At 41.2% G+C, this 26,318-nt stretch overlaps 1 protein-coding gene and 1 long non-coding RNA gene across 8 annotated transcripts in view; one reads left to right on the top strand and one right to left on the bottom strand.

The window, feature by feature from the left end:
- The window catches only part of ARID1B (AT-rich interaction domain 1B), a 442,915-nt gene that overhangs the window by 328,070 nt on the left and 88,527 nt on the right, over nucleotides 1–26,318 (top strand). For all 7 annotated transcript variants that reach the window (XM_031667341.1, XM_031667340.1, XM_031667337.1 and 4 more), the window contains one exon: nucleotides 11,871–11,960. In XM_031667341.1, coding sequence (XP_031523201.1) covers nucleotides 11,871–11,960 — 90 coding nt within the window. The remainder of the gene's footprint in view (nucleotides 1–11,870; nucleotides 11,961–26,318) is intronic.
- LOC110742997 lies at nucleotides 9,128–21,504 on the bottom strand. Its single transcript, XR_002521365.2, has 2 exons — nucleotides 21,328–21,504; nucleotides 9,128–9,428 (listed from the first exon to the last, which is right to left on the bottom strand). It is a non-coding gene; the product is annotated as an uncharacterized LOC110742997 (long non-coding RNA).

Raw genomic sequence — 26,318 nt, 5'->3', positions numbered from 1 at the left:
AGTGGCGTGATCTCGGGTCGCTGCAACTTCCACCTCTCAGGTTTAAGCGATTCTCCTGCCTCAGCCTCCCAAGTAGCAGGGATTACAGGTGGCCACCACCAGGTATCTTTGTAGAGACAGAGTTTTACCATGTTGGCCAGGCTAGTCTCGAACTCCAGACCTCAAGCAGTCTGCCTGCCTCGGCCTCCTAAAGTGCTGGGATTACTAGTGTGAGCCATTGCGCTGGGCCAACTCCAGTTTATCTTCAATCAAAGCTGTGCTGACTTAAATAGTCAAGTCTAGAAGTCCGTGCATCACTGTGTATCCTCTGACTTAACTTGTCCTTTGCCTTGCCAGAGACTTTCTGGTTTCTCTGCCCCAAGTTCCCTGTGGGAAGGTATCTCCCCAAAAGGGATCGCATGGGTATCAGTGATCAGACTATTAAACCAACTTCCAAGGGTCTGTCTTACCCTTGCACCTGTCACAGAGTTTATGAAGAGAACCCATGTGAAAAACATTACGTAGTTTTAATATGTTTAATTAATAAAAGAAAAGTTCCGGTTTGAAATCTATTATAGTAGGCTGGGTGAATAACGTTTTATAAGTTGGTCTTTAAGGGCTTTTATGAGGGCATCATTCACATAGACGGCATCATACTCACTTCTGTTTTCTACCTGTTTGCTGATCGTCCTTTGTAGCGAATTTATCTTCAGGCCTCGCAGTGAGGTTTAGAAAAAGACTTGGAACCCTCAGACCACAGTAGGGAGAAGAGTTGAAAAGCTTGATCCAGCAGGTTTTTGGCAGTGTATTAGTTTGTTTAGAATGAAGGTATGCGGCCCTGTGAACGGTGCGCGGGAGCTGTCTTGCTCCGTGAAGTTCAGGAATTGGAAGTATCCTCATTCCCTTCATGGCTCAGGAGTATCCCAGTCAGATAGCCTCTGACGTGCCCATTTATCTGTACTTTTAGGACCGAATGACACATCAATAGTGCGTAACATTTTGCATAAGGATTTAGGAAAGTCTAGCCCTATTTTGAATGAACTTTTGAGCCATATGACATGAAAAGGTTTATCTCCCAAAGCAGAGGCTTAACTCCTTAAAGGTGAGGACACCAAGCTGCTGTGGTTCTGTGTTCTCAGTTGAAAGGTAGGGAAGAACATTACTTTCTGGTTTATACTGCTCTCATCTGAGATAGGATTTATTCACAATAAAGAATTTCGTCGACAGCCTGTTCACAAACATCTTCCCCACCGCTCTGCCCTAATACAGGACCTTTTGGTAAGGGCGAGATGATCTTATTAGAGACAAAGGCACACACACCCCATGCTGAACAATAGGAAATGTTCTAAGTTCACACCCACTCCCTTCAGATAAACTGTTAACCAGAACCACTAAGCGGGAGCTCGAGCAGATTCTGTGTATCAGTAGTTTGCTTGGAGCATATCGAAGTTGGTGTCAGCCAGCCTGCTTCTTCATTCTGAGAGTAAGTGGGCTTTTTTCCGTTCTTGAAGCAAGTGAAATAGAAAACACTGAACAGAAGGTTGCTATGTCTAAATAACTTGTGGGTTTTCTAACTCATCTAAATAAATGCCTAAGACTAGGAAAACGTATTTTTCATTTACACCATTAGGTTAATACCTAATATACCTGCAGGTTTTTAAAGAAATGACCCAGGAAATCCTTGTGCTGTATCGCAGAGCTGTACCATCTTACCCCACTCTAGCTTCTTAGTAAGTTAGATAAGATGTACAGTGATTTCCACAGATGTGGAGTCTACCATGCAGCCAACCAATGCTGTCTCTTAACACAATTATATTGTCATCTATCATGGTGGAAGAAAAGATCCTGACCAGTTCTTCATGTTTCAGAAATTAAAGGAGCAACTAAATGCAACCCATGGTAAGAAGCTGTAGTGTAATTACTAGTAGGTTTGGCAGAATATAAGAAATGTATCCTCCAGAGGATCAGTAAAGTCAGACGGTGGCAGGTGAGACCCATATTCTACTTTAAAGATTTGAAAGAGCCGATTTCCATGAGGCTGTACTAGAATAAAACAACCCAGTGTTTCAGTTTTGGATGCAGCAGAATTGCATAGTCAGTGGGAAGTAGAAGATGAACACGATCATGTAGGAATGTATCAGTATTTGGTTGCTACAATGTGTTCTTTTAATTTCTCACTAAAGTTAATGACACCACCAAGAATTCTTGATGAGTAGAAGAATTAATTCAATTGCTAATTGCTGAAAGCTATGAAATACATATTGATTCTGTAGCACATTTCATGGGAGTAACTTGATCATGATAGAGTTACTTGCAAAGTGATTGGAAGCATTCTTCATTTTTTCTCAGAATTCAACAAGAACCACAACCAGTTTAATCCACATGGACCTAAGAATAGGTGTGTTTAAGGACCCAAGTACTTGCCACTATAAACACCTCATGATCTCCGTGTATTGAGGATAACTGGCCAATAAAATTGTCCAAATGTCCATGCTTTAACATGTCTTTTCATGTTAATTATAAAAAGTCAATCTTCTTGAATTACTCATGGAAGAATATAATTTAGGACATTGCCCTCTATATAGTGAGTACTCTTTTTTTTTTTTTTTAACCTCATTTGGTACATTCAAGCTAACTATCTCCAGTTTGCCCGCAAACTTGTAAGACAAATAAATGCGTATTCTAGACAGTGCTCTCTCTTTAGTTCCTTCTTTATTCACTTTTGCCCAGAGTCAGCTAATGTAGGAAAATTGGAAGATGGAATGGATCTGAGGCACTAAAACTGAAATCAGGTAGTGTCTGTCATTCAGACTTCAGATTTGCTATCTTGAGTAATCATGTCAATATTCCATGTCAGGTAACTAAATCCATCTTAGGTTAGTTGGCTTTTTAGCTGTAATGATGTGAAAGGAAGGAGTGGTTTTTCTATGGCCACTACTACTTTTGAAACATGGAATTTCTGAATATTTCTATATCTGTTAGTATTACTAATACTGGAAATAACGCAGGATTATTTGAAAATGGTTTGTTTGCCAGAATTGGTTGTGGTTCAGAGCTAGTGTTCTTGTGAGTTTCTATAGTTGTATACTGTAGTAATGTAGAAAGGAATTATTCCCAGGGATTGTTAGCCTCAATAAAGGATTAATGTGGGAATCCTATTTACCTCATGTTTGTTCCCTACCATCCCAACACAAAAGTAGTAGAGTATAATTTATGCAGTTGCATCTGATCAGTAGTTGATCTGATTTGTTGGTTTATGTCTGATCCAAAAGAGTTGGAAAAATAAAACTACAAGTAATCATTTATCTAAACATTTACCTGCTAAATGTACTTACCATTTAAGTCTTAGACCTTTGCCTGCATTAAGTGCTAAGGAACCCAGTGCATTCTTACATCTATATAGGAGAGAGCATAAAGCAACTTCTGTTACTGACATTTATTTATGAAGTCTTCCCCTTTAAATATGGAAGAGTGTGAGATGTATATGTCAGTGCTATTGTTATTAAATACTCATCTGTATTGGCTTTTTCAGCAAGTATTCCTCCTGAGTGTTTTTTTGTTTTTTTTTTTGTTTTTGGTTTTGGTTTTTTTGAGATGGAGTCTCGCTCCGTAGCCCAGGCTGGAGCACAGTGGCGCAGTCTCAGCTCACTGCAAGCTCCGCCTCCCAGGTTCGAGCGATTCTCCTGCCTCAGCCTCCTGAGTGGCTGGGATTACAGGCGCCCGCCTCCACGCCCGGCTAATTTTCACGTATTTTTAGTAGAGACGAGATATCACCATATTGGCCAGACTGACCTCAAACTCCTGACCTCGTGATCCACCCGCCTCAGCCTCCCAAAGTGCCGGGATTACAGGCGTGAGCCACCGCACCTGGCCCTCCTGAATGTTTCTTTACTGATATTATCATTTAGAACAGGGATCACAAACTACAGCCTGAGGACCAAATTCAGACAACCGCCTGTTTTAGCAAGTGAAGTTTTATTTATGCTATTTTGTTTTCATATTGTCTGTGGCTGCTTTTGAACTACAACAGCTGAGGTGAGTAGTGTAACATAAAACGTATGGTCTGTGAAACCTAAAATGTTTACTATCTGGCAGTTTACAGAAAAAGTCTGCCTAATCCTCATCTAGAATAATAAGATAAAACTGCATGATTACAGATGAGTTATAAATATCTAATTATCTATTAATCTGAGCTTGGTTCCTGGAATCATTAGCCATACATTTATTTTTTTTTCCAACAAATACTTATTGAATAGTTACTATATGCCTAGTTCAAGAGATGTAATATGGCAGGGAACCAAATAGACGGAATTTTCTGTTTGTATGGAATGTACATTGTAGTCAGATGAGACAAACAAAGAACAGAATTAAATTAAGAACTATGGGAAGTGTTAATACTGTGTCCGCTTGTAAAAAATCATAGAACTTGGCACTTGTTAGTACTGCCCCACCATCTTATTCTATGAAGTATGCTAATATTCTATGAAGTATGCTAAGCTATAATATATTCATGTCTCAGTCCATCCACTGTACATTATACATTACTGGATGTGTGCTAATTTACCAAAATATATGTATTAGCCACTTTTTCCCAATTGTGTTATATACTAAAATCTCAGAGTTATGTTACTTGAATATTTCGTTTGGTACTTATCTTGATTTAGTTCTTAAAAGCTATTTTTAATTGGATAAAATTCTCCCAAAACGTCTCCTAGTGTAAGATTCTAAAGAAAATATTAGCAAACAGAATCCAACAGTGCATTAAGAAAATAATGTACCAGGCCAGGCGCGGTGGCTGAAGCCTGTAATCCCAGCACTTTGGGAGGCCAAGACGGGCGGATCACGAGGTCAGGAGATCGAGATCATCCTGGCTAACATGGTGAAACCCTGTCTCTACTAAAAAAATACAAAAAACTAGCCAGGCAAGGTGGCAGCCGCCTGTAGTCCCAGCTACTCGGGAGGCTGAGGCAGGAGAATGGCGTAAACCCGGGAGGTGGAGCTTGCAGTGAGCTGAGATCCGGCCACTGCACTCCAGCCTGGGCAACAGAGCGAGACTCTGTCTCAAAAAAAGAAAAAATAATAATAATAATAATAATAATGTACCATAAGTGGCATTTATTCCAGGAATGCAAAGTTGGTTCAATATTAACAACCGGTTTTTTTTGGAGACAGAGTCTTACTCTCTTGCCTAGGCTGGAGGGCAGTGGCATGATCTCAGCTCACTACAACCTCCGCCTCCCAAGTTAAAGTGATTCTCCTGCCTCAGCCTCCTTTGTAGCTGGGATTACAGGAGCCTGCCATCATGCCCGGCTAATTTTTTGTATTTTAGTAGAGACAGGGTTTCACCATGTTGGCCAGGCTGGTCTCCAACTCCTGACCTCGTGATCTGCCCATCTTGGCCTTTCAAAGTGCTGGGATTACAGGCATGAGCCACTGTGCCCAGCCTAACAACTCTATTATTATTATTTTTTATTTTTTTTTTTTTTGAAATGGAGTCTCACTGTGTCTCCCAGGCTGGAGTGCAGTGGTGCGATCTCAGCTCACTGCAAGCTATATTATTAATATATACCGTAAACATACATCTAGTGGGGGGAATCCTCCCTTTAACAAAAGTCAGCACCCAGTTATGATAAAAACACTCAAGGAAGTAGCAATGGAGAGATACACTTCCAACATGGTAAAATGTATATGCTTTAGTTTCAGTTATGGAATAGGGAAGCTCTAGAAGCATTTCCACTAAGATCACAAATGAGGCAAGGATCATCACTATCTTCACTACTGTTCAATAATGTACTACAGATATTAGCCAATGTAGTTAGGCAAGATAACTCAATTAAAGGCATAAGGATGAGTATAGGAGAAATAAAACTGTCTATTTACAGATGATATAATAGTATGCCTGGAAAACCCCAGAGAATCAATGACAAATTAGCAGTGAGAGAGTTCATTTAATGCAGTAGTGAGACATAAAATTAACATGCAAAAAGCAGTAGTCTTTCTATACATAAACAATAAGCAGTTAAAAGACATATAATGGTGAAGAGAATCCCATTTACAGTAACAGCAAGGAAGACTACGTGCTTAGGAATAAACTTAACATAAAATGTGCAAACCCTCGAGGTACCTGAAAGAAACTAAAGAAGACTTCAACAAATGAAAGATGTCTCTTGTTCTTGGATGGGATGAACTCAGCAGTCATAAGTTCTCCTTAATTGATGATTTCAATCCAATTGCCATGAAAATATTAGTGAGCTATTTTATATAGTTGGACAGGTTGATGCTAAAGTTCATATAGAAACACATGCAAGAAAACTTAGAAAACAGTGAAAAAGAAAAGGTGAGGGGCACTATTCTTACTGGACATTAAAACGTGGTATAAAAATGCTAGAACTAAAAATAGCGTGTGCTGGCCAGTGGAATAGAAGAGGAAGTCCGGAATTTGACCAAATACATATGAAAATGTATTAAATGACAAAGACGATATTTCAAGTCACTGGGCTAAGAATGGATTTTTAAATAAATTGTGTTGGAATGCTTGGGGAGCCATGTGCAAAGAGATAAAGTTAGATCCATCCTCACATCAAATAAACTCGAGGGAGATGGAAAAAAACCATGCATGTACTCGAAGAAAACTAGGGTGAATTCCTCTTTGGCTCCGGTGTAGAGAGAATAGCTTCCTAACTGTGACTCGGAACCCAGAGGCAATAAAAATAAAGACTAATAAATTTGACTACATTAAAAAAAATTTCCACTATTAAAGGCACCGCAAGCAAAACTAAAAGACAACTGACAAAGTAGGAGAAGATACTCACAATATATACTACAAACAAAGGGCTAATATCTCTAATATATAAAGAACCCTTAAAAATTCCAGGGCAAAGGATTAAGAACGTAAACAGAAAATAGAAAGACTTGAACAAACAATTCACAAGAAAAGATATTAAAATGGTCCTAAAATATGAAAGAGTAGTCAAACTCATTCATAATCAGTAAGACTGGTAATTTTTTATTATTATTATTATTACTAATTTTTTTTTTTTTTTGAGATGGAGTCTTGCTCTGTCACCCAGGCTGGAGTGCAGTGATGCGATCTTGGCTCACTGCAACCTCTGCCTCCTGGGTTCAAGTGATTCCCCTGCCTCAGCCTCCCCAGTAGCTGGGGTTACAGGCACGCACCACCATGCCTAGCTAATTTTTGTATTTTTAATAGAAACGGGGTTTCACCATGTTGGTCAGGCTGGTCTCGAAGTCCTGACTTCGTGTTCCACCCACCTCGGCCTCCCAAAGTGCTGGGATTACAGGGGTGAACCACCGCACCTGGCCAAGACTGGTAAAATTTTTTTAAACAGCAATACAGTCTATTAGTGAGGTTATGGAGAGACAGGCCTTTCAAACATTGCTTGTAGCAATGTCAATTGGTACAAAGTTTCTAGAAGGAAATTTGGAATTGTGTAACCTTTTAGACCCAACAATCCCACTTCAGGGAATTTTCCCTGAACATAGACCTGAGCAATACAAAAATACATCCGCAGACGATCGGAAACTGTCTAAATGTCTGTACACGGGAGAGTGTTGAGTCAACTATGGAGCACTCACATAGAGAGGTACTGGGGAGCCCAGGACAGTGTGTCCAGGACAGCGTGAAAAAAAAGCAAAGCCCAAAAGATACCTAGGGTGTGCCACAAACTTACCAGCTTACAACAAGGCACATTCAGTATCTCTTCCCCTGGCAGAGAGTTCAGGCACCTCTTAGCTGGGTCCTTGCTCAGGACTTACAAGGCTGTAGTCAAGATGTTGGGCAGCCTGTATTCTCATCTGGAGGCCCAACTAGGGAAGAGTCGACTTCCAGTTTCATTCAGATTGTGGCAGCTTCATTTCCTTGCGGTTGTTGGAGTGAGGTCCTGAGATTCCGGAGGCCTCCCCGTTCTTGCCTTAGGCTCAGTTCACATCAGAGAGGCCTATATCCTAGAAGGCCTGAGCCCATTGAAATGTCAGGCCCATACAGGATCATCTCTCTCCCTTTTGATTATTTCAAAGTCAGCTGATTAGAGAGTTTAATTATATCTGCAAAATCCTTTCACATTTGTCATCTGACATAATTGCAGGAGTGACAGCCCATCACTTTCTTCACATTCCGTGGATGGAATCACAGGTTCTGCCCTCGGTCGAAAGGAGGGGATTACTCACCAGTGTTACTCATTGGAGGTCACTTGAGGGTGTGTCTGCCACAGTGAGTGGAGAGAAATAGTCTAATAAATAAAAAACCAAGTGAGGAAGAAGATGGCTCTTCTCACAATGGAATTCCAGTAACTAAATGTGGAAGAAAAAGGGGAAATAGAGAATCCTCGTTGCCAATACCACTGTAGTAAATGTAAACAAGATCTTCTAAAGGATCCTGAAATTCGTGGGTGCAGGTTTGAGGAGGCATAGGATTTGCATAGTCTCAAATATCTTCTAAAAAATCCTTACCAACTACAAAGGGAAAATAGATTGTACTGAGAGGGGTATGACATTTTTGTGGTACACTTCCCCAAATTCATAACCTCGTTTTAGTGATAAAAATATTATCAGAGCAAATCAACTTTGGCAACATTCTACAAAATAACTGATCAGTACTCTTCAAAGGTGTCAGGGTCACAAAATAGAAGGAAAGACTAAGGTACCAACCAACTGGAGGAGGCTAAGGGGAAGTCACTAAATGCAATGTGCGATGATCCCCACAAAAAGACATGACATGGAAAAACGGGTATAATTCAAATGAGGTCTTTAGGTAAGCTTCTCTTCTGGTAATTGTATTATGGTTATATAGGATGTTAACATTGGAGGAGGTAGGCTAAAGGATATAAGGGAACTCCTTGCACTATTTTTACAAGTTTTCAGTAAGTCTGAAATTAATTAAAAATAAAAGTATGTTTTTAAAATGATAGCATAGAATTAGGCTGATAATTTTATGTCAGTAAAAGTAGAAATTCAGGTGACAGTTCTGCACCTAAATGTTGCATGTTGTTGTATATGTGATCATTGGAGAATACACAAGTGTATAATGGTGGAACTTATTCTTAATTCATAGTATAGTTTTTTCCAGTTGTATTTTTTTCCATCATGCTTACATCATGATAGACATTGCTGAGGAAAGAACACGAGGCTCTTTTTTTTTTTTTTTTAACTATTTTAATGTTAAAGTGCCTTCATCCAGTGGGTTGGTTCGCTGTGCCTGGCAGTATTCTCTTTAAAAATTATTACCACACTTTGTTTGAGAGGTTTTACTTGTGACCAACACATGTCATATAAAAATCTATAGTTTTGAAGGTGTTTATTGCATTCAGTTGGTTCAGAGGGCTCTGAATTTTCTTCTTTATGTGGACCACGGACACAGATGAGTCTTCTGTCTCACGTTCTCAAATGCGCTTTCTGAGGCATCATCTGCTGTGACGATGTTTAAACTATGCCTGTGGAAGATCGAGTTGTTTCTTAGTAACTATAGTTACTGAATTATAGTAACTATGACTTAGTAGTTATGGAACTATGGATAGAAAGATAGGGAGTAAAGGAAAATGAATAAGATGGTTTGGGTGAATCTGTGTCATGATAAAGCTCTTGTTTCTTTAACAGAATGAATTTAATATGTGAATATTCTCGTTGCTTTAAAGGGACATCTGCTTTAGAATTGTACCACACAACCGGTAGTGCTGCTTGGCTGTGGCGGTATTTTATGAATCATGGGATGCATTTCTTACAGCCTTTTTTATTTCTACTTGAAATATTGTGCATAAGAGCAGTGCCTCGGGCGTGCACCATCTAAGCCACGGTGCCCTGTGTTCACGTAGAATTACTGTTTGTTTTTACTGCCGTGAGTCTATGAATCCAGCCTGTCATGCAGAAGTGATCCTGATAATGTAAGCACTTACTGTCTTGCTGCAGCTGATTCCCCAGTGACATTTTAAAAAGTCAGTATTTGGCTGCAGAGTGCTTTAAATTTCTAAATGGACTATAGATTGGAGGCCTTAGGGTATTTCATAGGAAGCACATGACCCTGCAGTGAGCACACAGCAACTTTTGTAGATCTGTAGCCAAGTCGGTGACCAGTATTTACCCTTGAAATTGTTTTGGTTCAGAATGTTAAGTGTTTTTTACTTTACATTTAATTATTTGGTACTAATACTAATTTACTACAAATGTCTGACACTAAATGGATACTTAACGAAGTCTATGCTGTTTGTGCAGGTCTTTTATCCCGACTAGGTATGGTTCTAATGTAAAAAGCAGCTTCTAGCAGTGACACAGTGCATATTTCTCAGTGTCTATAAATTCAGGTCTTTGATTTTCACTTAATCTGAAAATGAGAGTGGCAGTTACACACTCAGGAACACTCAGAAATACATTAACACGTTTTGCATTCTTCTCTAAGTGAAGCCTAAGCCCCTGAAAACAATTGTTTTATAGTAATATTTTAACAGCTATTTGTATATGTTATCTAAATAGAAAATCGTATTCCTGACCCTCTGGCTGCCACAGATACACCACGATTAGACTCAGTTTGGAGTGACAGTCCGGAGAGATTCTGGGACCGTGTCCTGCCTGGCCACGTGGGTAACACACCCATCCTGTAGAACCACAAGAGGGTTGGTTGTTGTACATCGTCAAATACCAGGCTTTGTGCCGAATGTGTCCTGACCTTCACGGGGGCAAACTGGTGATGATCTTTAGGACATTAACTTGTTTCTTTATTATTTGTATTTCTTTTGAGCAATATGCATGACTGTGGAGCAGTGGGTCTGATGGGGTCAGAGCAGTTAGCCTGATCCAACCAGGGTCTCAGGACCACCACACCAGAGGACTATGCAGTGTTCTTTTTGTGTGCATATGAGTGTATTTGTGTTTCCAATTTATTGAAGCAAAGGGGGAGGGCAGAAGATAAAATAGCATGGTCCTCATGTCACGAGAGCTAGTGCCTTGAGGACTGTGCTAAATTCAACTGCCTTTTTAATTCCATTACATTTTTAGTCACAGAAATGCATCTAAACCTCTGAGCCAAAAAGTGAGTTGAGATCATCAGCTACCTCTGATGATTTTTAAATTTCAAAATCTCATCTCCTGCCTTCACATGACTCATCTTTCTTTTATCAATATAGTAAGAAGTATCTTCCTTTAAATAATATTATCAGATTGTGATTTATTACGTATTTGTTATGCTCAGAAAGGGATTGAAGGAATACAGATAAGATTCCTATCTTAAGGAGGTTACGTTATATTTGGAAAAGACAAACTGAGCATACATTTAAAACTAGAAATTAAATAGATACTATTGCTGTGTTAGCAATAAAGATCAAAAGAGATGCAGAATAATAGTCCCTTCTTTAGTGATCATATATACTGCATTTTATAGTGGAATTTTTTTTGTTTCTTAATGGAGGTCTTCTAAGTTTATGTTAAGTCTCTCATTGACTAATGATGAAGATTTTTTAGAAGTCTATTGATATTACTGTATTGATTGGATATTACCATGAGTAATTGTCGACCACTCTGCATGCCTGCCCACCTGGAAACTCACGTAAGAGTCAGGAAGATGAGTTTGGCCCAATGGCCCTACATTTTCTGAAATGCCTTGAAGAAGTGTGTGTCAAGAAATTTCAGCTACAGATTGATTCATATATGAGTTTAGGAACTCATTCAGTAACAGCTTTTCAGCAGGTGTGTAGCTAAATATGTTTATTCATGTTTCCTCTTTGTTTCCCAGGGAAAAGATGAACTATTACACTCTGAGCTATGTCTTTTTTTAATGGGGCTATACCTTTTGTGATCATAAAAATTAAATGTGTCTTGGTTTTGCGTGACTGCACTATTAATGCAAAGGGTTCCCCCATCTCCACTTCCCCTCCTGTGTTTTACAGGTAGTCAGATGCCTCCACAGCCACCCGGGAGCCAGTCAGAATCCAGTTCCCATCCCGCCTTGAGCCAGTCACCAATGCCACAGGAAAGAGGTTCGTCTCCAGTTCATGTCTTACATGCCTGTAGTGTTTTCAGGCGATAAGGCTTACGTGAGTTTGCTTACCTATGCACCTCCTTATCATGACTTTTTTGAAAGGATGTTATGTTTTCTTATCAGATGGAAGAAACAAACAAAAACCCTTCCAATAAATATGGAGCGGAGGGAGAATGCTTTCTTGCAGGTTGGGTGAAGCTTTGTCAAACTACAGTTCAAGGCCCTAAGAATGTGTGTGTCCACATAGCACCATGAAGCACGGTTCACATGTGACTGTAGTCTGGTATTTGATCTAGTTGTGTAAAAATAACTGTGAATGACTCAACTGGGGTATCAGTCCCAATGCGTATGTACGTGGGTTGGGGGTGAGGGGTTGTGTGTGTTAATACTGGTTATTTCCTGATATTTAATAGTAAGATTTTAAACCCAGAGCAAGACCCTGTCTTAATCAATGGTAAAATCTTAGAACTGGGGCAGACCTAAAACTGTCTATGGCCCTGGTCACCTAAAGCAACTGAGGAGTATAGAGGTTAGGTGTGACTTCCCTTATTCTCAGGAGCTAGTTAGTGCCAGTCTCAGAGAAAAAGAATATGGGCTTTTCTGAAACCTTTGGAGAGAAGTGGCCCCACATCTGCTAGTGCTCTTGACCCTGAGCTCAGTCCTGCCTGTCATCCCTGCCATGCGTTTCTTACGGCCTTGCAGAGACCTTGGGCCCACCCATAGTTACCTCTGTCTTCATTCTCACTTGAAGCAGTAAAGCTACTCTTTGTGGTGGTTTTAATCCAGATTGGTGTACTGGGGAGGTACAAGAAGCCTACCTGTGCACCCCTAGTGCAGTGGCAGGTCACTTCCCTTGCTGTGGGGCAAGGCTCGCCTGCTCCATCCCATACCAAAAGAGAGAAATACCACTGTCCTCCACTCCCCTGCTCTCTCACACAGGCCTGGAGGCCAGAAGTTCCCACCTTGGCAGCTAATATGTACTGAGCTCCTGCTGTTGATAACTTTTTGTATATGAGTTGTAGAGATGATGATTTGCTTCTGATTAGAATTATGATTTCTGATTAGAATTATGAGGTGTAAGTTATTTTACATGTTAAAAACTCAGCAGCATGTTTAGAAAGTAATGTCAATGAAAAGATAGATTTGTTTTATCTACACATCATTTGTGTTGAATTGAAATGTTTCAGAGGGATAAAATGAATTTTTCGTTTTCGAATACCATTACATATTTAACTTTTTATTATAGTGTAAGGTATAGTTGATAATATAATGTTTTAATAATGGAATAGTTCATGGTTTTTAAACTTTAGAGTGTGTGAGAATCATCTGGAGGACTTGTTAAAAGAGATTCCTAGGCCCCACCCCCAAGTTTCCCATTCAGAAGGTTTGAATTGGGACATTTAAAACCTCCATTTTTGGCAAGTTCTCAGATATTGCTGATGCCAGTGACTTGAGGACCGTACCTGAGAAACACTGCCTTCTAATGGTGCAATAATAGGTTTTCGAGGTGGGAGAATCACCTGAGCCCATGGAGGTCGAGGTTGCAATGAGCTGCGATCACACCACTCACTGCACTCCACCCTGAGCGACAGAGTGAGACCCTGTCTCAAAAAAATAAAAATAGATTTTAATAATTGTGTGAATATGTGCATTTGTTTCCCTAAATTCTCTACTGTGACCTGCTGTAAATCATCCTTTCATCCCATATCGTCTCTATAAATTGCTTGATCTGTATTAACTCATGTGGCTCCGGTCATCTTGAAGGCATTATAGAAGTTCATAGTGTGCTAGTGCCAAGCAAGCGTGACTCTGACTAAAATCGTGTTTTGGGTTGTGAGTTGCACCTGTGTTGTATGGTTGGGTCACTGTGGGGAAAAAGGAAATTGTCCTGCACTGGGTGCCTGCTCGGGTCAGGCAGAGAACTGAGATGAAGACTCACCCCATAACCCTGTAACATCACTCTCACAGTTCTTCCTATTTTAACAAGTGTTATAGGGTAAGAGGTCCCTTATTTGAAAGTCTTAAAATTTTAACCTGTATTACTAAGAAGAAAGAAAAGAAAGAAGAAAGAAAGAAAAGAGAAACCCTCTTGTTGAACAATGTCTTTCCCAACCTTTTCCAACAGATACGTGCTTGGGAAATTGGGCAGTGTAGAAAGCCAGATGTGAAAAACAGGACGACAATTAGGAAACTGAGCTAAATCAAACTTTTAGCTTAAATTAACACACTTTCAAGGCAAATTCTAGGCTTTTTAGTGGTACTATTGTATGGAAATTGCCATGTTAATATGATTATTGTTTTTCCTTTGATTGCCTTTATTATATGTAGTGTAGTTTGGGTAACTGATACCAGATACATAACAATCTGGGTGGTTATAATGACCACTTGCTTTTTTTTTTTTTTTTTGAGACGGAGTTTCGCTCTTGTTGCCCAGGCTGGAGTGCAATGGCGCATTCTCGGCTCACTGCAGCCTCTGCCTCCTGGGTTCAAGCAATTCTCCTGCCTCAGCCTCCCAAGTAGCTGGGATTACAGGCATGTGCCACCACGCCCAGCTGATTTTGTATTTCAGTAGAGATGGAGGTTTCTCCATGTTGGTCAGGCTGGTCTCGAACTCCTGACCTCGGGTAATCTACCCGCCTTGGCCTCCCAAAGTGCTGGGATCACAGGCGTGAGCCACCGCACCCGGCCATGACCATTTCTTTCAAATAGTAAATATAAATTATATAAGTTGCTAAATGTGAATTGATTTTTATGAATATGATCTCTAGACCTCCTCTGAAGAGACATTATTATATTGTTATAGTTTGTTTGCACACAGCTATAAAGAACTACTGGAGACTGGGTCCTTTATAAAGAAAAGAGATTTAGCTGACTCGTAGTCCTGCAGGCTGTGGGAGGCCTATGGAAACTTCCAGTCATGGTGGAAGGTGAAGGTAAATGTAGCACATCTCACATGGCAGGAGCAAGAGGCAGAGAGCGAAAGGGGAGGTGCTACACACTTTTAAACAACCAGATCTCGTGAGTTCTCACGAGATAGCACTAGGGGGGTGATGCTAGACCATTAGAAACCACCCCCATGACCCAGTCACCTCCCACCAGCGCCCACCTCCAACATTTGGGATCGCAATTCAACATGAGATTTGGGTGGGGACACAAAGCCAAGCTATATCACTGTGTGTATTCCCTTTTGTGTGTATCTGTTGGTTAGGCAACACCCTAAAAAGGAAAACTTCCTATTTTAAAATGACTGTTATGTTAGAAGATGTTTTGCCTCACATGAGTGAAATTCCCTCCAGCACTGGGTAGCAAGGCTCTAGCGAAAATGGCTTTATTATGTGTTAAAATTTAGGAAAAAATGTTAGCTCCTAATAACCTTTGATCAAATGCCACTTGATCAGGTGTTTAAATGGCAAATGACAGTCACTTTAATGCTTTCATACAATAATAAAACCATATATTTGTTGGACCATCATTTGGTATGTACCAGCAGTATACACAATGGAAAGTAAATCTAACAAAACTCTTACTAAGAAATTCCCTAAAATTGATCCCCCCGTATTGGAAAGTAACTTAACTTTGTTTATACTCTTACAATTGATATATACCCGCCCTGTTTAGGGAAGTGCTGAAAGAAACAGGCCAAGAAATACATTAGTGAGTTAGCGTCTTTTTTAAAAAAAAGTATGTCAGGCTGGGCATGGTGGCTCACACCTGTAATCCCAGCACTTTGGGAGGCTGAGGTGGGCGGATCATTTGAGGTCAGGAATTAGAGACCGGCCTGGCCAACATGGTGAAACCCCATCTCTACAAAAAACACAAAAAAATTAGCCGAGCATGGTGGTGTGCACCTGTAGTCCCAGCTACTCGGGAGGCTGAGGCAGGAGAATCGCTGGAACCCGGGAGGCAGAGTTTGCAGTGAGCCAAGGCTGCAGTGAACTGAGATCACGCCACTGCACTCCAGCCTGGTCAACAGAGCAAGACTCTGTCTCCAAAAAAAAAAAAAAAAAAGGTATATCACGGGAACCATAGACCCGGATAGAAAAGATAATGACATTGCTTCTCTAATGCTGAGTGCTAAAATAACCACATTGAACAGTTCTTTTTACACTTAATTTGTTTTAATAAATAAGATTATGATAATAAGACTAATATTCCACCGCATACCTACTTTCTTTAATGTACCCACAGGAGATAACATTTTCTTTAATGGCAAGGAATCTAGAAACACATTTGCACAGAGACAAGAGATGATGGAGAGTGAGAGATGATGCAGCCTACTTCTCTCTGGAGGTGCAGTTTTCTGAGTCCTCCCTCCAAGTCCTCATGGGGCAGTGATGCTGGCAACACTGCCCTGGAGCCTAAGTCCTCCCAGTCTCAAGAAGCTGAACCCTTGCTCTGATCTTTCTTCTCTACTTGGTCCTGTGTTCCCATTCAGGAAGGGCATGTGTTGATAAACCATGTACCCTGTGTTTCAGAGGTTCTACAAACCTCTGGTGACAGCAAGGTCAGTGAAGTGCCCGGATTTCCTGACAGCAGTCCTTTGTAAACCTGCAGTCCCTGTCCCCACCTCATCGCTTTTTCGGTGCCCATTTTATCTAGTGGTTTTGGTATTGAGTTTTGTCACAGGACATCAGTCACAAATCCATTTCCCCACATGGTACATAGATGAAAAGAACTGTGAGTTTCTACAGTTTGATATTTTCTATGTATAAAAGGTATTTGTGCAAGTAAATATGGACGTGGCATCATAGGTTACAAATGGAGGGAAAACTTTAGATGTTTACTGGGCTCTTTACTCTCTTACGTAGTGTTGCCTCCTCTACATTTTCTTCTGTTTTCCAGTATAAAACTTGATTTAGTATTGTGCTGCTGGAAGGGTTTTATTTTTTGGGGTTTTTGTTTGTTTGTTTGTTTGTTTTGGGTTTTTGGGTTTTTTTTTGAAACAGTCTTGCTCTGTCGCCCAGGCTGGAGTGCAGTGGCGGGATCTCGGCTCACTGCAAGCTCCGCCTCCCAGGTTCACACCATTCTCCTGCCTCAGCCTCCCGAGCAGCTGGGACTACAGGCGCCCGCCACCACGCCCGGCTAATTTTTTTGTATTTATTCACCATGTTAGCCAGGATGGTCTTGATCTCCTGACCTCGTGATCCGCCTGCCTCGGCCTCCCAAAGTGCTAGGATTACATGCGTGAGCCACTGTGCCCAGCGGAACTTCTTTTTAACTAAATAAAGAAAATTAGTTCAAATTTTTTGGTCTTTACTTCTTCATTACTTATATGAATTTTAAAGAAAAATGGTCAAAACCTCAGTTTAGTATTCTGTAGTAACACATTTGCCATTGGTTTTTATTTTAAACCTCTCTGTAGATCTCATATGGCAATATACAGAATTGTTACTAAGTCACCTTGCCAAAAAATCAAGCAGTGTAAATTAGGCCACCTAAGGCATTGGAGGAACAGTTCAGATAACCTTAAAATACTGAAATGGATCTTACAAAAATTGTAAGTGACAAGTTTACATTTGTTTTATCCTTATTTCTTAATCTTTATATGTCTTGAAATTTGAAAAGAACAATAGGAAACGGCTTAGTAATAGGTTGTCCTCTTTCTCAGGAAGTCTTGGAGGGAATACGGAATAGTCATCTGAGTAGATAAATAAGTATAATAATTATTAACATTAAAGTTACCACATTTTTAACCCCAATGACACGCTAAGCTTAATGAAACTAACAAATGCCCTTCTAGTTTATTGGATTAGCAATTAGGTGAAAATGCTGAAAGAAAGCTTATTTATTTGGACAGATGTAGAGAGGTCAGAATTAATTTTTCGAAAACCTTCTAATTGAATTCCCTTTTAATTTCACAGTGGTGTCTAGTTAAACATTCATGTTAATACCGGCGATTTTCTGAAGGTCTGAACTAGATCTGGATTCCCAAAACCAACACAGGTTATTTAACCCTTTTCATCTCGTGAGCCAGCAGGGACTTTCCTAGTGTAATCCCACAGTATTTGAATAATTAGAAGGTAGTAATGAGGATTTAATTAGTCCTTGAGATATGCCGAAGCAGAACCCCTAAGAACTTCCCCTTTCGGACATGGATGTGAGCAGAATGGATGCTGCTCCAGGACTGTGAGGCACGAGGAAATGTATTCTGTTGCTGGAGGCAGTTCTCTGGCACCGTTGTGTGGCCATCAGATCGGTGCTGCAAGCATCCTGGGTGAAATCTTCCAGAATTACGGAATAACAGCCCCCAGCCTTCATTGCTGCCCACCTTCCAACCTACACAAGGACTGGCTTTTCCTCTCCACTGTTGAAAAAGAGGAGTTGTAGTCAAAGCATGCTGTACCTGATTGAAATTGGCTTTTGCTTATCAGTGGCATCAACATTAGGTGAGCTGGGCGAGTTGTGTATTTTCTCTATAGTTCTATACATTTCTCTATAGTTCTATAGAGAAAATAGATAACAAAATGTTGTGTTGTTCTAAGCCTCTGGTATTTTGTCCAGCCAAACATAGGGATCTTGACAGCTGTTTGTCAGCAGAATCACAAAAATCTCATCTTTGGAATCTGATGTTCACAGAGTAATATTTATCAGTAGCTGCACTTTTATAGATACAGACAGTGCCATTACCCAGCAAAGTGTGTAGCAGATCAGGCATTAGAGGTTCTTTTTGCATACTGCCACAAAAGGTGAATCAAAATTTCTATACTTCAAAAGTCTGAGGTTTCAAACTTAGATATTTTATTTAGACCGAACAGTCTTCATTATTGAATATTTCATTATTCAATATGTCTTCATTTTTTATATGCTGCTTCTGTTATTAACCCCAAATGTTAACTACCTTGGTATAATTTTATTCCCACAAATTAATGGTATATTTTAGCTTCTTTACAAAGTCTGAATAGAATTCCTCATCAAATTTCGAGTCACATTCTGTTTGCATAGGGCACATCTTTTGGCTGGGGGCAAATCCTTCTCTTACCTTTTCATGCAATCAGGGGAAAAAGAGAATGAATTCATCGTCTTCCTATGAGTTGGACTGAGCTTCCCCAGGGCCTGCATGGCCCTCGGTGTTCATCCCCTGCCAGGGACCCCCATATCGGCAGCAGACTAGGGCTTCACAGATGCTCAACAGAGACTGAGCTGGACAACTAAAGCCGTCCAGCTCTCTCACCCTCTCATAGCACAGGACAACCAAACTAGAAAATCTTTACTGTTGTGGAATTAAGAAAGCTTACAATTTTACCAATAAATACTGTATGTCATTTGCTGTAACATAGTGTTTGTCCCTCTGAACTCACTGTTAGTATTTGGATCTTACACAAGATTAAAGCTACCGCTGCTGCTCCCCGCTGCCCCTTTCTTCCCAGATGCATTTCCATGACTGCACAGCCCTACAGTGGGTGTCAGTATGGGCCACAGCCCTTGCACCTGGAGCCTGGCACTAAATGGATTGTGCTGAGGACCCTCCCCAACCCCAGCCGTGCTCTTTATGACCCAGGGGCATTTAGATAGAAATAAGTACAATTTGTATGTATGTATGTATGTATGTATGTTGAGACAGAGTCTCTCTCTGTCACCCAGGCTGGAGTGCAGTGGTGGGATCTTGGCTCACTGCAAGCTCCGCCTCCTGGGTTCATGCCATTCTCCTGCCTCAGCCTCCCAAGTAGCTGGGACCACAGGTGCCCACCATCACGCCAGGTTAATTTTTTGTATTTTTAGTAGAGACGGGGTTTCATCGTGTTAGCCAGGATGGTCTCGATCTCTTAACCTTGTGATCTGCCCGCCTTGGCCTCCCAAAGTGCTGGGATTATAGGCATGAGCCACCATGCCTGGGCGAAATTTTTTTACTGTTGTCAACTAGTTTCATGGTGATATTTTTACCAAAAGTTATTTTTTTAATTTGAAAATGACTCTTGAATATCTTAATTGACCTAATTCCTTAATATTCAGGAATAGATTAACAAGTCAGTACTGAAATGAAGGAGACCACCCAGATAATTGTTAAGGAGCTGGAAGTGGGGTTTGATACTTTTTTCTGTTTTTGCAAACTACAGAAATCATTTTGTTCCTCTTTCTATTGGATTCCCAGTTGTAAGTGTGACAGTAAATCTGCAGATGCTGAGATGTTTCATAAGATATACTGGTTGTCAGAAAATGTTCTCTTAATCTACCTTCCTAGTCTTAAAGAGTAAATGCATCGTTTTCCTAATGTATGCTGTGTAAGTTTATAGATCACTCTGGTAGGGCATCAACAATAATCTACCCTCACCCCCAGATGCAATTAATTTAGCCTCTGCTCTTAATTGAAGATCCCTTCTTTGTGATGTGTGAAAGATGAAAATAAACTCAAATGGGAGGCTTTATACAAAAGAGAATATCTCGACACCACTTTGGAAAGCTACTTCTAATTTCTTCAGCCTCAGAACTCTGCCTTTGTGCGAGACTGTGGACCAAGCCAAAGCTAGTCAGTGACGAAGGCAGTCATGGCCCAGTACTTGCGTTAGGTTTATCATTAAGTTCCTTTTAAACCTGCTGTCCAGAAATAGGTGCATCCCAAGGCTGGGAAAACAAATGTCACACACAATAAGAGTCCATTTATATTCACTGAGGAATCATCAGTGGAAATTTTAGAACATTTTAAAAGAAGCATATTTTGTTACTTTTGTTATATACAGTAATTTTTTGAATTACCAATTAAAGTGGGCTTTTAGTACTTAATACTCATTTGTAATTGGCTCATTACTCTTCATTGAAAGTAGTTGAGAACATCTGGATCTTAGGTAAATTCATTGATTTATAACAACACTTTTTCCTGTTCCTTTTGTGTTTTTTCTGTCTCAGTGAAAAACCATTGTCTTTTTCCAAAACCAAAAATTCAGAAGCCATCCTTGATGCGTTTTTCTCCCCCATCTGCCCCAAACTAATTAGTCATCAAGTTCCACCAACTCTTCCCCAGTAGAGGTTTCCACACACCCCTTCTCCGTACCCGCTGTCACCACTCTAGTCCAGACACCTAGGTAACCTCACAGCCTCTTCGCTGTTCCTCCTGTCCCCAGCCTCATGCCCTTGAGATCATATTCCACCTCCAGAGACCAATGAGAGCATGTCATTCCTCACCATCTATGCCTTTAGTCACTTGCCTGTGCCTTGGATAAAGGTGCACTGACCTGTGTGGTCAAGGGGCCTGTCCTTATCCAGCCCCAGCCTCCTTTGCTGGCCTCCTTGTCATCACACTGCTTTCTCTCTCAAACACCTGCCACACTGAACCTCTTGGAATCTTTATATAAACTCTTCTCTCCAACTGGAACACTTCTGCAGCCATCCCACCTCAGCCGCACCCTCACCAGCCCTGTGGGTCTTCTTACCTGTGTGTCTTGTCCTAATTCTTCAGATCCTCAGCCTGGCTCTTAGTAGGTGTTTCAGTCAGCGTTTGTTGGGTGAACAAAGGAAGGAAGCATAACCAGTCACGGTGCTGCCCCTGTGGGCTAGGCGCCCTCTGAAGCAGCCCAGATGTGTACATCATTGGTGACCCATTAACAGCTGGGATTACAGTTGATTCGCAGTTGAACTGTCTTCCAGACTCTAGAACTCTGCGAGTGAAGGGACCATGGCCTTGTCAGTTTCAGAACTCCAGGGCCTCATGTTTTACCTTCTCATTTTAATCTGCAGGGACTTTGGAATCAGAAGATCTGGGTTTAGGTACAAGCTTTATCACTAACTAGTTTTGTATCCTTGGACTATTTGTGAGATGAGGATCATGGATAAATTGCACAGTTCAAATAAGATTTTGCATCTAACAGTAAAAATTGCAAAGCACCATGAACATGGTAAATGTAAGATCAGGTTCAGATACCTCAGGTGAGACCTGGGTCGAAAACCTTAAAAAGTAGTTTCTCTGCTTCTCCAGCACATAGTGACATACATACATTGTCTTTGTCCTCAGCACTGAAGCAGACTTTTGCAGCTAAAACTTAAAAGATTTGTGTAAGGAATGACTGGACCTTCTGCCCCCATCTGCCGTCTGGGTGCTCAGTCTGACCCCTCTCCGGACTCTCGTTTGCCCAGTGATAGGTGGTGTAAGTTTCAGGAGCAGTCAGCAGCGGAGAGGAGTGTGTGGGGTGGATGGGGACAGCTTAGAGGTTGCTGTGCCCGGCTCCAAGTATCCGACAGGGAGCAGTTTTGCCAGTTAACCTAACAGCACAGCTGGTGCCACGCGGGGGGCCTGGGTTAAAGCCTTGAACGGGCCATTAGTTTCTGTCTTCCTCAAAGCAGTTCATGTTGTGAAGAGAGGAAGGCAGGCAGATAAACACTGAACATAGTTAAATGTAACGAGAATATATTTTTTTAATCTATTTTTCTCTCCAAATGGGGATGTGACACCTATTTGTGAAGAGAAACGCCTCTGCCTGTCTTTCTGGGTGGAGACACCACAAAGGTGGCATGGTATGTAACCGTGGCACACACACATGGCAAAGCCGCTTTTATTGGACTGGCTTGAAGAGACAAGGCGGTTATTCTCTGAATTTTTAACAGATGCCAACATGAAAATAAATTGTCCATGTGCCAAACGAAAGACGTGCTTGCTTTTTGGTGGTTTCTGTTACCTTGGACGTCTTGTTGATATCCTGACAATGCTGTAGTTCTCTGCTAGCTGACGAGGCACCTTTGATGAAGAAATTAAAGTTTTCTGTAATTGATTTTGTGCTCTCCTGCATTGGCCTGGCCACGCATGCTTTCTGGCTTTGCTGGTTTCTCTTTCATGGGTGGGATGAATGGTGACTTGGGTTTCATGCTTGACTCTACTTTTTCCAACAGGATTTAAAGTCTCAAATGCTTACATTGCAGAATTTGTTGTGTCCCATGAAGAGGAAAAGAATACACAATTTGGAGGCTAAACAAGATCCATGTTAAAATTCCTCCCCGTTTAATTTTCCCAAATTTCCTAGTTTTGCTTTCACTTTTTATTTGACTTTGTTTCTAACTCAGTTTTGTAACACCCTTCAAACTTGGAGATATGTTTTCATTGGATGGTACTTTAATTGGACCTATCCCTGGCGATTTTGGAGCTTTGACAACATTGCCCTGTTTAAGTTCATGGAGCTCCATCACTGTTTCCTTTAGGTCATCTACCCGCAAATATGCTTTAAGGACTCAGTTTACTTTTAAAATTAAATACAGTTTCGTTGTATTTTTGAAAGTTTCTGTAGCACTTCAAAAGACAGGTCTCTCTCTTAACCGGGGAAGAATTTTTCTGTCTTCCTACTACACAAAAATACTCATTTTTTTCTTCTCTTATGTAGAAGATGTGATTTGCTTATAAGGACGTCATAAATCAGTTTCTTTAATTTTTTTTTTTTTTTGGTCTGCTAAGATTTAGAAAGCAACACTGGATCTTTGCTATAAAGATTTATCTCTTTTACAAATAAGAGAATCATATCTAGCTTTTTTTTTTTTTTTTTGCTGAGGCGGAGTTTTACTCTGTCGTCCAGGCTGGAGTGCAGTGGCGCAATCTCTGCTCACTGCAACCTCCACCTCCTGGGTTCAAGCAGTTCTCCTGCCTCAGCCTCCCAAGTAGCTGGGATTACAGACACGTGTCACCACGCCCAGCTAACTTTTGTATTTTTAGTAATGACGGGGTTTCACCATGTTGACCAGACTGGTCTTGAACTCCTGACCTCAAGTGATCCACCCGCCTCAGCCTGCTAAAGTGCTGGGGTTACAGACGTGAGCCTCCGCGCCTGGCCCACATATAGCGTTTTTATAAACTAGGGAAAGTCTCCGCTAAACAAACCACAGATAGGACACTGCTGCAGAACACACTGGAAAGGTCTGGAAAACTCACTTATCTAAGAATAACACAGGGACATGTTTTAGAAATGCTAATTTGTTTACCACTGGGTCTTAAGCACCTGTGACAACGACTGGCTTGTCATTAGGCCAGCTAGGCCAGTTTTCCAAGAGGGCAGTGAAGAGATTTCTTGTTTTTAATTGATAGAAGAAAAATGTCTTTTGGCTTAGTCTTTAACACAGGTCTCTGTAATAGAGATTGAAGTAGCGTTTTCCCTAGACTTACGTGAACACCACTTACATTGCCATGTAACGAGAATGGATTGTTGGAGTAGGAATTTTTCACTGATGCTAATATTACTATTCACAGGAGAATGCCCCTAAATAAAACAGTCCTTTCAAAATGCAGGCTGAATGACTCCAGGGAATATCCTGGCAGCCCACCACTACCCCTGTCTTTAGCTATTAGATATACCAAATATGGAATTCAAACAGTTATCAAATTGTATTATAATCCATTATCTAAATTAACACCATGTGACGTCGGAATGAACTTGAGGACAAGTGATTCGCCCCTTAGCAGGTGGTGGAAACGAACCTGCCCAGGTCGGGCTTATACCTTCACACAAGCTCTGGGGCAGCAGAACCTGCCAGGGCACCGTTTCCTAGGCCAGGGTCCTGCGTGCTCTAACTTACAGCTAGAAAGAGAACGGTCTTCTCTTTTTTTTTTTTTTTTTTTTTTTTGAGTTGGAGTCTTACCCTGTCCCAGGCTATAGTACAGTAGCGCGATCTCAGCTCACTGCAACCTCTGCCTCCCAGGTTCAAGTGATTCTCCTGCCTCAGCTTCCCAAGTAGCTGGAATTACAGGTGCCCACCACCACACCCAGCTAATTTTTTTTGTATTTTTAGTAGAGACCAGGTTTCACCATATTGGCCAGGCTTGAACTCCTGACCTCAGGTGATCCACCCGCCTCAGCCTCCCAAAGTGCTGGGATTACAGGTGTGAGCCACCATGCCTGGCTGGGAATAGTCTTCTTAGTTCAGACTGATTTTCCTTTAACCCCCACAAAAAACCTAATGGGTTGTTCCATCCATTAAGACAAACGTTTATCAAGCTACTCACTGCCATGGGTGCTTGAGATCCCATGGTAACCAGAAGTCAGGGCCCTTCTCCTGACATTGAGAGTCTATTCAGGTACTTGACGGGGATTTTGAGATCTCTCTCTCTCTGTGTCTGTCTCTCTCTCTCTCACATACACACACACACACAGAGAGAGAGAGAGAGAGAGGCAAACTCTGGGGAATCTGCCAGATCAGGAAGGATGTATGCTGCATCTTAGGCCGCCCAGAGCTAATCAGTACTATAGCTGTTGGTTGAGTGGCCTAAAACTGACAAGCTGAGCTTTTCTGAGCCAAATAACATGGCCGGCCAATTATTCCTGGAACCATTTATCTGGAAGGGCACAGGGCTTTCTGCATAGTGAGCTAAGTGAGGCAGGATCCCCCTCAGCTCTAGCTGGCCTTGTAGAGGAGGTGTGGGACAGGCAGGCCCAGCCCAGAGCCACCGCTCCCTCGGGGCAGCCTCGGAAGGCGTGCCAGGAGGCCCACAGGTGTGGCATTGCACCTCCAGAGATTAACCACCATCCAGGGACTTGCAACATTTTCTGGCTTCACTGATGAATGGCATGTAGGGAAACCTGGCAAGAGAAATTAGTTTGGAAACTTGGAGTCATTCACACAGGAAATAAATGGTAGAATGCATTAAAAGTAATATGAATAATAGTAGCTATCATTTATTAAACCTCTAGTGTGTGCAAGCACTGAGCTGTGTGCTTTACACATTTTCTCATTTAATCTTACAAGGTAGGCTCAGTTGTCATCCACATTTTTCAGAAAAGGAAAGTGATGCTTTGCAGTTACTTACGTGCCCACAGCTGCTGAACTAGTAAGTGGTGAAGCCACAATTTGGCCCAGGCAGTTGATCTGCAGAGCCCTCACTCCTCACAGCTTCGCAGTGGCTGTGGAGATGCACAGGGTGGATGCGTCTGATAGATATTTAGACCATGGAAATAATTGTGCTTTCTGGCCTAGTAGACTCGTTTTTCTTCCTTGCCTTGCTGTCAGCTATCAGTTATTCCTTCTCACAACAGTCCTGTCTTGGACAGCTGTCTCCCTTTCCTCAGAAATGATTCTTTGAAAACACCGTGAGATGAAGAACGAAACAATCCAATTTATTAAGCTGCTTTTGTAAAGTGAAAACAAATGGGTCAGAATGAAGATGGTTTATTATGTTCACTAAGACAACATGTTTTTGGTTCTACCTCTAGGCCAGATACCTTGCTTGGGCAAATGAGAGGAGAGTGTGTTTTGGAGCCTCCGGAACTTGTAGTCTGATGAGAGAGACAGTTGCGCAAAAAACGATAGCAGTGTACTAACTGCCTGGCCACAGTTAACATTTGTGGTGCTTTTCAAGCATATAAAAGTGACTGCTTTCCTGGAAGGGCAAGGAGTGTCATGGAAGATAGCAGTAACAGAGTCATACAGAACAGGTGTACATCAGCTGTATGAA

Source organism: Papio anubis, chromosome 6 (assembly GCF_008728515.1).
Source record: "Papio anubis isolate 15944 chromosome 6, Panubis1.0, whole genome shotgun sequence".
Classification (NCBI taxonomy): Eukaryota; Metazoa; Chordata; class Mammalia; order Primates; family Cercopithecidae; genus Papio; species Papio anubis.
The sequence above is the reverse complement of the archived record's forward strand: the minus strand, read 5'-3'. Positions and strand labels throughout refer to the sequence as shown.